The 12,055-nt window shown below is 54.9% G+C and overlaps 2 protein-coding genes across 3 annotated transcripts in view; one reads left to right on the top strand and one right to left on the bottom strand.

The window, feature by feature from the left end:
- Window positions 1-479: 479 nt before the first annotated feature.
- GAST (gastrin) lies at window positions 480-3,492 on the top strand. Of its 2 annotated transcripts, XM_040497537.1 has the most exons (3): window positions 480-526; window positions 2,712-2,927; window positions 3,050-3,492. In XM_040497537.1, exons 2-3 carry the CDS (start codon window positions 2,717-2,719, stop codon window positions 3,151-3,153), a joined length of 315 nt encoding a protein of 104 aa, XP_040353471.1. In that variant the 5' UTR covers window positions 480-526; window positions 2,712-2,716; the 3' UTR covers window positions 3,154-3,492. The 2 variants fall into 2 exon arrangements, with proteins under 2 accessions (XP_040353471.1, XP_040353472.1); XM_040497538.1 differs by lacking the exon at window positions 480-526 and having other exon boundaries at window positions 2,422-2,927.
- Window positions 3,493-7,806: 4,314 nt separating this feature from the next.
- The window catches only part of HAP1 (huntingtin associated protein 1), an 8,439-nt gene continuing 4,190 nt past the window's right edge, over window positions 7,807-12,055 (bottom strand). The window contains 5 exon segments of the mRNA XM_040497539.1: window positions 7,807-7,999; window positions 8,647-9,639; window positions 10,667-10,759; window positions 10,888-11,022; window positions 11,796-11,926. Of these exon segments, the coding sequence (XP_040353473.1) occupies window positions 9,148-9,639; window positions 10,667-10,759; window positions 10,888-11,022; window positions 11,796-11,926 (851 nt within the window). The 3' untranslated portion in view covers window positions 7,807-7,999; window positions 8,647-9,147.

Consider the following 12,055-nt stretch of genomic DNA (forward strand, 5'->3'; position numbering starts at 1 on the left):
AGGGGGACAGGGGATCAATACATCACCCGACATCCACACACTCCCTGCTCTTCAAACACCAATGTACGGAGAAATACGCTTCCCCTGAATCCAAGGTCACTAGGGGCATCTGTCTCATCTGCCCCCCAGTTGGACATACCGGAGGGATGATGCACACCAGGACTGTGACCCCAAGGACTGGGCACGGGGGCGGGGGGGAGTGGGCACTGCTCCCGACCCCAGGGAGCCTGTCTCCTGCCTGCCCTCGTGCCCAGCTGAGGAAATGCGCTCACCCTGCACCTGCCCCCACCGCTAGGAGGTCAACTCCCCTCCCTTCCCCCATGCGATGACTGATTGAATGACTGGGTAGGGCAGGGGCGAGGTACCTGTGCCCACCCCCTTTTGTCTTGCTTCGGGGGAGGCTGACCTCATGGGGGTTTGGGAGGGGCCATGAGGGCTTTAAAAGGTAGGGCTGGAGCACCAAGTAGCACAAAGCACGGAAAGGAACCAGGCTGGCTATAGCATCACCAACCTCCCGGCTCTGCAGGTGAGAGCACCCAGGAGGGGGAGGAGAGGCTCTGCAGGTGAGAGCACCCAGGAGGGGGAGGAGAGGCTCTGCAGGTGAGACCACCTAGGAGGGGAGGAAAGAGTTGGGGAGAGGGCTGATGGGACGTCTCCCTGCCCCAAAGGACCAGGCTCCCGCCTCGGTGTCTCCAGGGCCACCACCCTCCTCTCAGCTCAGGGCCAGACTAGGTCTCAGCTCTAGAACCCACCCTGGAGTGCCCTTTCCTCTCCTGCTGCTTCAACAGGGGCCCTGCCCTGCCCCTCTGCCTCCATGCTCACCCCAGTCCTGCAAGGTGAGAAGGACAAAGGCTATTCTCCCATTTCCAGGTGAAAAAAACTGAGGCCCAGAAGGAGAAGTGACTGGCCAAAGTCACACCAATCATAGAGCAGGGCTGGAACTGGAACCCAGGGCTTCTGGGTTCCATCTCAAGCTCTTCCCTACACCAGCACTGTCTGAAAGAACTTCCCATGATGATGGGGATTGTATCTGCACCATCCAATAGGGTACCCACCAGCCAAAGGTGCACCAGAAAGGAGGCTAGTTCAAAGAAGGAGTTTTTACTTTTAATTAATTTAAATGTAAAGAGCCATATGTGGCTAGTAGGTACCATGTTGGACAATAACGTGGCTAACCTTGCTTCTTTAGCAGCAAGAACCCTTTCTCCTTCAAAGGAAATCTAACACAGAGCTCCACGATGACAAACAGATAAAAGCAGTATTTTATTCCTAGAAACGCGTCCCTCGAGGGTAACATCTTTATAATTTACTTCTGATGAAGCCAATCAGAACAATGAGGCAGAAAGAACACAAATGCTGAGAAGAGAGTTTTAGATGTGAATCTTATTTTTTTATTTTATTTTTCAATGTTTATTCATTTTTGAGAGAGAGCGAGCATGAGCGGGGGAGGGGCAGAGAGAGAAGGAGACACAGAATCCGAAGCAGGCTCCAGGCTCCGAGCTGTCAGCACAGAGCCTGAGGCAGGGCTTGAACTCACGAACCCTGAGATCATGACCTGAGCCAAAGTGGGACACTTAACTGACTGAGCCACCCAGGTGCCCCTAGATGTGAATTTTAGACTCATTTGAGGATCCAGTTTATTTCTGTATGATAGTTTCCCCCCAAACTCAGGTCATGCTGACACACAGGTGCAAGTGGTAACTGCTTAACTTTTTACAAAGATTTTTTAAGTTTATTTTTGAGAGAAAGAGAGAGAGAGAAAGAGAGAGCCTGAGTGGGGGAGGGGCTGAGAGAGAGAGAAGACAGAGAATCCCAAGCAGGCTCCGTGCTACCAGCACAGAGCCCCATGCAGGGCTCGAACCCATGAACCATGAGACCATAAAAAAATCAAAAGTCAGATGCTCAACCAAGTGAGCCACCCAGGCGCCCCTTAACTTTTTTTTACAGCTTAATTTTTAACTGCTTAATTACAATCACAGGATATTCCTCTTAAGCAAAAATGGCAGGAGAACTTTCCTTCCAAGGGCTGCACAGAACCGGTGGGACCCGACCACACAGTGAATACACCGATGGTCTCCAGAGAGATAACCATACCGTGCTGTCTGGAACGCACCCTTTGGTATCACTATTTAAAAGTTCACTTTAGGGGTGCCTGGGTGGCTCAGTCGGTTGAGCACCTGACTCTGGATTTAGGCTCAGGTCATGATCTCACGGTTTATGAGTTCGAGCCCTGCGTCGGGCTCCATACTGACAGCTCAGAGCCTGGAGCCTGCTTCGGATTCTGTGTCTCCCTCTCTCTCTCTGCCCCTCCGCACCCCCCCTCTCAAAAATAAATAAACATTAAAAAAACTTTTAATAAAAACATAAAAGTTCACTTTAAATTACGAGATGTAAACATCTACAGGACCACTCACATGGCCTCAAATTCTGCAGAAGTTTGGAAACCGTTGCTCTAAGTTGTAAATTCCTTGGAGAAAAGCCACTGTTGTAATTAGGGTGGGTGAGGAGGAAAAGGGCGGGGCTTGGGAGTTGCAGGGAGCAGGGGTTGCGCAGCTGAAGGAACTGGAAAAGCGAACTGAGGACCGGCCCATAGCCCCACACGGCGCTGCACCTGCCAGCAGGGAGGCACCTAGAGTCCATCTGGTCCAGGCCCCTGCCTTTGGGTCCCTAGACGGCTCCACCTTTCAGCCCCGCCCCTCTGTCCTTTCCAGACAAGATGCAACGACTGTGTGTGTGCGTGCTGATCTTGGCACTGGCTCTGACCGCCTTCTCTGAAGCTTCCTGGAAGCCCCGCTCCCAGCTGCAGGATGCACCCTCGGGTCCAGGGGCCAACAGGGGCCTGGAACCACATTGGCTGAACCGGCTGGGCCCAGCCTCTCACCACCGACGGCAGCTAGGGCTCCAGGGTCCCCCACAGCTGGTGGCAGGTAGGAGCTGTGACGGCCATCCCTGCTTGCCTCACCCAGCCAGGGTTGGCCCTGGCCTTGGTTTCTAGTGGCTTAGATGTCCTTCCCATATGCTCACGTCCTCTCCCACCTCTGACCCTCAGACCTGTCCAAGAAGCAGGGACCGTGGCTGGAGGAAGAAGAAGCAGCGTACGGATGGATGGACTTCGGCCGCCGCAGTGCAGAGGACGGGGACCAACATCCCTAGAACGGAGCTTCAGAGCCCAGCCTCTCCCAGCCCAGCCCAGCCCCATGAAAAACCAATCAAAATAAACTAGCTTCCAATGGATCACATTGTGTCAAGTGTGGGGCAGGAGAGGGGAGTTGGTGGAGACACGGTTGAGGCAACAGAGAGAACGGAGAACCCTCTTGGGGACGGGGGCCCATGACTCATTCGTCTCGGTATCCCCAGAGCCTAACATTGAATGAGAATCTACTCGTGCAGGTGGAAAACAGTGGTAGGGTCACAACCAGAGTCCTCTTCCTAAAAGAGAAATCAAACTGCGCCCCTCCAGGTTTTCACCTTCCAATGCCTCCTGCTGCACTTAGAATCCAACCTAAACTCCTTGTCGAAGTCCTAGGTCAGCCCTGCTGTCCCCATGGCAGGTGCCAAGTGTCTTCCTCCTCTCTCCCTTTCCCTTCCTTACACAGTGCACCAAGCTCATTCCTGCTCAGAACCTTTGCCCTTTCTGTTCCCTGTGCCTGGAAGGCTTTTCCCAGGCATAAATCTGGCTGGCTCCCCTTTTTCTCCCTAGGTCACATCCTGTCATTGTTTTGTATGTTAGTTTATTGTCCACCTCCCCCAGTTAGAAGGGAGACTCTGTAAGAGTGTGGATCCCACATCCCTCCTCTCTGCTGTATCCCCTGTTCCAAGAACAGGGGGTTATCCAATAAATATCTGTCACATTGCGGGGTGAGTGGCTGCTACAGGCGTTGTGGACATTTCGCCCGTATTCCCCTCACTGTTCTGAGCCCGTGGGCAACATCCTTCCACACGCACCCTCGATTGGAGGGTAAATACCCTAGTTCCCTCATCCCTTGGGCAGGATAATTCCGTCTCCCCAAATTCCAGAATCCCCCTGCAGGACCGAGCTCAAGGCTCTCCTTTGTTCACGTGCTTCCCTTCCCCATCTCACGCCCTCGGTGGTCCCACTTGAGATCACCACCCAAATAAACCACTCACACTCAAATCCTTATCTCCAAGTCTGCCTCGGGGCAGGGCGGGGTGTGTGAGGGGCCCTCCTCTGAAAACAGAGGGTTTTAGGAAACAACACACTCATCTTGGGATTCTAAAATGTGATCCTTCACTAGCCAGCCCCCTTTGCAGGGTGCTGGTAACCGCTGGAGTGTTGTGGCAACACCACACTAAATTCTCATCCCGGTGAATCAGGATGGGGCACACGTGGAAGAAGGAGCACTGGCTTATGCACCTGCCCCACCCCCGGAGCCCCCCCGGGGCGGGCCCCTGCTTTTGGCCATGGCATTGATTGGCTACTGTTAATCATCAGAGAATCTCTGGAGGAAGAAAATGTTAGGCGCAGGTTAGCCAACCATTAACTCAAGCCCAAGATCTGAATGTAAGAGTGCAGATAACAAAGGAAGCCGAAATTGGAAGCCCAGCAAGTCTCCCCCGTTAAAGTCCTAGAATGAGAGGCATCTGGGTGGCTCAAGTAGTCAAGCGCCTGGCTCCTAGTTTCGGCTCAGGTCATGATCGCACGGTTTGTGGGTTCAAGCCCCTGGTCCGGTTCCATGCTGACAGTGCAGAGCATGCTTGGGATTTCTCTTTTTACCTCTCTCTCTCTCTCTCAAAAGTAAATAAATAAACTTTTTTTTTTTTTAAGTCATAGAATGAAAGGCATGAGACCACGACACCTTGCATGGGACATCTGAGAAGATTCCCTTAAGAATTTTGAACTCCTAGGGGCCCCTCGTGACTCTGTTAAGCACCTGACTTCGCCTCAGGTCATGATCTCGCTGCTTGTGAATTCGAGCAAGCACCCTTCAGGCTCTGTGCGGACAGCTCGGAACCTGGAGCCTGCTTCAGATTCTGTGTGTGTGTATGTCTCTCTCTCTGTCCCTCCCCTACTTGCTCTCTCTCTCGCTCTAGCTCTCTCTCAAAAATAATTAAACATAAAAAAAAAGAATTTTGAATTCCTGGGGCGCCTGGGTGCCCCATTCAGGTAAGTGTCTGACTCTTGGTTTCAGTTCAGGTCATGATCTCATGGTTCATGAATTCAAGCCCTGCACTGGGCTCTGTGCTGACACCATGGAGCCTGCTTGGGATTCTCTGTCTCCCTCTCTCTCTGCCCTTTCCCTGCTCATGCTCTCTCTCTCAAAAATAAGTAAATAAACAGAAGAAAAAAAAAAAAGAATTTTGAACTCCTATGTTCTCTTCCAGGGATTTAGTGTTAAGGACTTGGGCTTTTTTTTTTTTTGGTACCATAATGAGTTTTATGTATAATTAGACCCTATCTTCTTCCGCATAATGTCTTAGTGTCTTTTCGCCTCCTGGTATTCTTTTTTTTTTTTTAATTTTTTTTTCAACGTTTATTTATTTTTGGGACAGAGAGAGACAGAGCATGAACAGGGGAGGGGCAGAGAGAGAGGGAGACACAGAATCGGAAACAGGCTCCAGGCTCTGAGCCATCAGCCCAGAGCCCGACGCGGGGCTCGAACTCCCGGACCGCGAGATCGTGACCTGGCTGAAGTCGGACGCTTAACCGACTGCGCCACCCAGGCGCCCCTTGCCTCCCGGTATTCTTTATCAAGAGTGGGGAAGGTGAGGTCTACTTTGTTTAAACCAGGAAAACCTTGGGGTTCCTGGGTGGCTCAGTCAGTTGAGCATCCAACTGTGGCTCAGGTCATGATCTTAACAGTTTGCGAATTCAAACCCCACACCGGGGGGGGCGCCTGGGTGGCTCAGTCAGTTAAGGGTCCGACTTTGGCTCAGGTCACTATCTCGCGGTCAGTGAGTTCGAGCCCCATGTCAGGCTCTGTGCTGACAGCTCAGAGCCTGGAGCCTGCTTCGGATTCTGTGCCTCCCTCTCTCTCTGACCCTCCCCCGTTCATGCTCTGTCTCTGTCTCAAAAATAAAAACTTTAAAAAAAAATTTAAAAATACAGCATAGCCATTTAAAAATACGCATTCCGGGAGCACCTGGGTGGCTCAGTCGGTTAAGCATCTGACTCTTGATTTTGGCCCAGGTCATGATCTCAACATTGTTGAGTTCGAGCCCCATGTTGGGCTCTGCGCTAACATTATGGAACCTGCTTGAGATTCTCTCTCTCTCTTGCTTGTGCCCCTCTTCTGCTCATGCTATCTCTCAAAATAAATAAATAAACTCTTAAAAATATATATCCACTCCAGCATGTGGTGTCCATATTCCACTGAAAGCATTGGTATTTTGTAACAAGGGGCTTTCCTCTCCCACCTACAGGGCACAGAACACAACATGTTAATGCCCCCAAGACTGTCAGACACAAATGTCAGCTGGGCGAGGCATGCCCAGCCTCCTCCCCCTTTGGGTGGGGTCCATCTCGGTGGGTCCCAAACTTTAGTATGCATGTGCCTTCCCCGGGGTCCTTGTTACCACGGAGATTCTGACTCTTTGGGTCTGGGGTGGGACCTGAGAATCTGCATTTCTGACAAACTCCCAGGAGATGTGGGTGACGCTGGTCCACAGACCACAACTGAGTAGCAAAAGGCTACACTTCTTCCCAGAGTTCCCTGTAGGGTTAGCCTCGGTGCCTAGCACTCCCTTTCATTAGCTTTCCTTCAGTTCTCAATTCCCCACTGTCCCCAAGAGTGATTCCTGGATCATCTTCCAAACAAACTACTTGTTTTCAAATGCTGTTCCAGGTCTGATTCCAGGTCTGAGGGATGTTTACCTAAGACAGTGGGTGATTCTCGCCCGTGCCTTTCCCCTCACAGGCAGGGCACTGGGCCAGAGTCCCTGGAGCAGAAAACAGGGAAAGGAGCCTGTCTGAGCATGAGCTCCAGAGGCCTGAGGGCCTGGGTTCACATCCCAGTTCTGCAACTAGCTGTTAGACCCGCCTGGGCCTGTTTCATCCTCTAATAACCATTTACCAGATCACCCACCACCCCCCAGGGGTTGTTGATATGACTAAGTAATGCATTTAACAAAAGTCCATGGCACATGATTCAGTATTGGAGCCCATCCTCTTTCTACAACTTTGCCCCAGCAAAGCTGCATGCAGGGGCACACACACAGGCACACATGCTCCCAGAGAAAGACGCCGGAGTCCAGGCCAGGTAGTGCACAGTTCCTTTATTTCCTGCACCAGCAGGTGCACAGGCTGACAAGCCACAGGAGAGTGAGCAACACAGCAGGAACAGAGCCAGACTGAAGTGGGCAGCAGGTGGGGGAGCCCCAGACTCCAGCTGTTTAGGAGTAAAGAGTGGGAGAGGGCAGAACATTTAGAATGAAGAAAGGAGAGGCACAGAGGACTGAGGGGAGGACCGGGGGGAAGGAGAGTGGGCAGGGAGACGGGGGCGGGGTGGGAGGAGGCCCCCAGTGGGCGGAGGGACCCCTCACCCACACACAGAGATACTCTTGGTTACCAACAGTAGTTAGGGACTGAGAAGAAAGGACCAAGAATGGAGGAAGAAGGCGAGGTCCCTAAAAGTCAGCAAGGACTCACGGGCCACCTTTACCTTGAGGGTCAAGGGCCTGCCGTTAGAAAGGTAGTCAGAACACCTTCCTACACCAGTGTCTGAGCCCCACCCCCAGCTCAAAGCCAGGTCTGGCAGCAGACAGACCTCCCCTCAGGCACCCCCATCCCCTGGGCTACCATGTGACCCCAGGCCCAGCAACCTGAACTAGCTTTTGCACCAGCTGCAAAGGGTCGAGGCTTGGGTCCTCAAGCCCCAGCCCAGGTTCATGGGGACAGAAGGCAGGCCGGTGACAGACAGGGGGGTCCTGTTTGGGAGGATGGGAAGGAGGGTCTGGGGTAGGTGGGACTTGGCCCAGCAGCTGAAGGAGGGGCCTCAGGCTGTCTGTGGGGCCTCTGCAGGCTGCTGGGAACCAGCAAAGCCTGGAAGAGAAGGGAGGGGTAAACTGAGGGCTTGGACAGCAGGCAGGGGCCGAGGCCTTGTCGCTGTATCAGAAAGACAGCCGCGATTGATAGTTTTACAGGCTGCCCACTGGCTGGCCAAAGAGGTCACCGTTCAGTTTCCAAACTGCACAACCTTACACGGTGACCCTGATGAGGTTGCCCAGCAGTGACCAAGCGGCCACTGCAGTGGGGGCAGCCCACACATGCTGGTGAGGCTACAAATTTCACGGCTGATGAGCAGGCCAGGCAGGCACCAGGACAGGGTCAGAGGGGAGGGACAGGCCAGGAAAAGTCATTCTGGCATAGGAGTGAGGAGAACAGGCTCAGACCCACTCCAGCTAAGTGATCTTAAGTTCTTAAATGATCTTAAGTTCTTACTTAAGTTCTCCAAACCTCAGTTTTCTCACCTAACAAAGGGCTGGTAACAGCTACCTTCAGGGGTGCGAGGACTAAAGGAAACAATGCCAGTCACTAAATCACCTTTGGTGTCTCTGTGAGCTCCTTGAAGGCAGGGCTCACACTCAGCAGGTGCAACTCCCCAAACTTTGGGGCTTCCAGCTGGGGAGAGGAGACCCTGACCCACCCCCCGGCACCCTGGAGGAGACCCAGCCCATCTTCAGACTCACCCAGGGGGCTGGTCCAGCTGCGACCCTTGCTAGCTAGCAGAGGCCTTTGTCCCAATGGCCTGGGTGGCCCCAGAACACCCCTCTTCCTCCCAGGCCCTGGGAGGATGGTTGGCCCAGTCCTCCTCCAGCCTCTGAAACGGCTGGGTCAGCACCCCGGGCTGCTGCTCTGATCCGCTCCCTGTACCCGTTGCTGTCACTACTGCAGGGCTGGGGAGCCTCGGGGATCGGGTGGCAGAGTGGGAGACAGGGAGAAGGGGGCAGCAGAGACGGGAAGCAGAGGCACAGTAGGGGGCTGCAGTCCTGGTCATGACCTTCAGCCCAGACCCCCAGGCGAAAAAGGGGTAGAGATCTGGAATCCTAAGCAAATTCCACATAAATGAGCCCTGGGGCCATAGTTCCCACTGAAGGAACCTGGAGGTGCCTATGCAAATGATATGCAAATTCCATGCAAATCACCACACTGGGTGAGGCCAAGCTGGGGTAAGTGAGCATTTGGGGGGCTCACCTACCCTCACCTTTCATTGATGATCTGTAGCTGGTCTGGCTGGCCCGAGGGAGGCCCCTGTGGGAGCACTCACCTTTCTGGAGCATCTTCAGCCTCAACTGCCGACTATAACGCGCATCCAGCCAGTTAGCCAGTTGCTGGAGGACACGCTTCATGTTTAGGTGAGAGGGGCCCAAGCCGCTAGCTTCCAGCGCTGAGGTCCCTACGTTCCCCTGCGTTGCCTCATCCAGCTCCGGCTCCACCTCCTCCCCGGCCTCGGCCTCCTCAGACACCAGCTCTGCCTCTTCTGTTGCCCCCTCCTCAGCTGACGCCACCTCTTCTGTGGCCCCCAGTTCCTCCTCAGGCACCAATTCCTCCACAGGCACAAAATCTTCTGCCACAAAATCCTCTGCTGTCAGTAACCCCTTCTCAGCCTCTAAGCCCCGGTCCTGCTCTTGTACCTCACTGCGGCACAGCCTGTATCTGGGCAGGGAGACAGGAAAGTCTTTCTGTGCCCCTGAAGGCCAACCCCAGGCAGAGCCCCCAGCGCCCCCCTTCCACCTGCCCCTAGGACATCTCCAGCCACCAGGGTTGAGGAGCTCTCATGCTCTCTGCCCCAGTCTACACATAGATCCAATGGCTACTCCTCAGTTCTGTCCCAACTAGGGGAAAAGGGAGCTGGGTACCCGCCTCGAGGCTTCAAACACCCAGCCCAGGCACCAGGTAGGAAGGAGGGTCACCAAACACTGCACAAAACCTGCTTTCTCCTAGTACCCCCCACCCTGCTGCACAGAACAGACTGGCAAGGATAATAATATTCCTTCTGCTCCCCTCCATGATTTAACCTTTACAGCCCATCCCACAGCTAGTTGCCATAGGAACAAATCCATTTTAGTAAGGCTCAGACAGTTCAAGCCATTGGCCAAGGACACATAGCCAATAAAGGGACCAAGTTGGGACTCGGTCCCAAATGTTTCCAGCTCCCAGGCCAGTGCTCCTTCACTCTCAGCCTCTGTCAAGGTGAAGGAAAGGCTTCGGTCCCCACCTGGAACAGCCTAAATCAGATGACCACCTATGGGGCAAGATTTGAAAGAAAAGGGATCAGCCCCTTCCAGAACAACTCAACCCAGCCAGCCCAGAGCATAGGACCTTCTCCAGGGCGGCAGGATTGCAGGTGGTTGTCTGACTGCTGAAAAGTGAGGGTGGTTGATGGGAGAGCCCCTAGCCATCTCACCCCAGGTGTGACATCTCCTCCTTCTCAGTCTTCCCATGATTCCTTCAACAGAGAAAAGGGCTTTCACTGTCCCAAGGCAACATTAGCTGAAACTGCAAAGTCCCTGCGGGCCCCAATACGTGAAAAAGTCCTGGGGAGAAATGACTGGGCCCAGACATGGGGACGGAGAAAAGGGTGGGGCGGGGGAGGGGCTGGGGCAGAGAACGAGGGGCACCAGGAGTGAAGGAATGTCAGAAGCAAACCCCCTCCCCACTCTGGGAAAGTGAGTGTGGGTCAGGCAAGGGCCTGGGGGTCCCAGCAGCGCACCTTTCCATAAAAAACACAGGGTCCGAGATAATCCTTATAGACCTTCTGAGCTCCTCAGCCAAGGCCTCCTGAAAACCAGGAAGGGCCTCCTGTGGTGGAGAAGGGGTATTACCAGGGGATCCCCACAGAACTCCAGTCCCTACTCACAGAAAGGAAATCAGCCAGCGGGGCTGAGGCACAAGCACACGGGCAAAAGCGGGCAGCCGGGGATCCTCACCAGAGGTACGGCATGTGTGTAGCGGGTGACAGGGTCAGCGGACGCCGGCGCTTGCTGGCGGAGGGTCTTCACCTCCTCCTGAGCCCGGGTCAGCATGCCCCCACGCTCTGTGTACTTCTCCCGTAGGTCCTGCTGCTGGGAAGCCACTTGCAGGTTCTGTTGGGACCCAGGCCCACCCAGCCCGCCCTTTCCCCAGGGGGCTAAGAGGCGAGAGGCCCAGACTCTGACACAGGGTGCCCCCAGGTAGGTCCCTGGACTCTACTCCACTCAGACACCACCTGCTAGGCCCCATGCCAGACGCTGAGGGTGTGCAAAGGGACAGACCCAGTCCCGGCTCAAGGAGCTTGTCCTCCCAGGAAAGTCAGGCAGCCGACCAAGGGCCCCGAGCTCCCTGCTCTGGGTCACGGTCTCTCGAGGGCAGAGGCAGGAGCCGAGGGCAGTTTCACCTCATGCTGGAGCCGCATCTGGATTACTCTCTCCGAAGCCAGCTGCTGCTGCAACTTCTCAGTCTCAGCCCCATGCTGGAAGGACCCAAGACTGGTAAGCACCCCTCCCCCCAGGCCTCCCCACCACTTCCGACAGGTCTTCCCAGGCACATGAGTGAGGCTTTGGCAGCCCTTTAAGTAAGAAGTCACGTAGAGTGAGGCCTGAGGCCACGTAAGGCAGGAGAGTCATGCGGCCTGGTTCCTGGAACACGCTGTGACCCTCTCTGGGACTTGGTCCCCTCCCTGGGACAAGGAGGGGGCAGAATGAGGGCTCTCTGAGATCCCCTCCAACTCGGACTCTGACGCAGAGAGGGGTCTGGGGCCTGGCCGAGCCAAAAGCCCCATGAGGTGAGGACAGGTAGGAGGGGGCTTGGGTGTGGCGGGGCCATGACAAGAGGGAGCCCTGGGCACACCCGGATGCACCGACTGGCAGCATTGCTGCAGCTTCAGGACCTGGGCCCGCAGCTGGGTGACCTCCCTCTGCTACTGGTCCTGGGCCTCCCTCCTGAGCACCAGCACCTCTGACAGCTCAGCCATCTGCTGGCTGGCCTCGGCTGGCGACAAGCGGGGACAGAAGGTCGGCTCCGGTCCCCTTGGCCTTCCGGGACCAGTCTGGCCCTCCCACTGCCTCTGTCCACCCCGCCCCTCAGCTCCTGTGCGGGGGGGGGGGGGGGGGGGGGGGG

This window comes from Herpailurus yagouaroundi, unplaced genomic scaffold (assembly GCF_014898765.1).
Source record: "Herpailurus yagouaroundi ecotype Mexico unplaced genomic scaffold, PumYag 189, whole genome shotgun sequence".
Classification (NCBI taxonomy): Eukaryota; Metazoa; Chordata; class Mammalia; order Carnivora; family Felidae; genus Herpailurus; species Herpailurus yagouaroundi.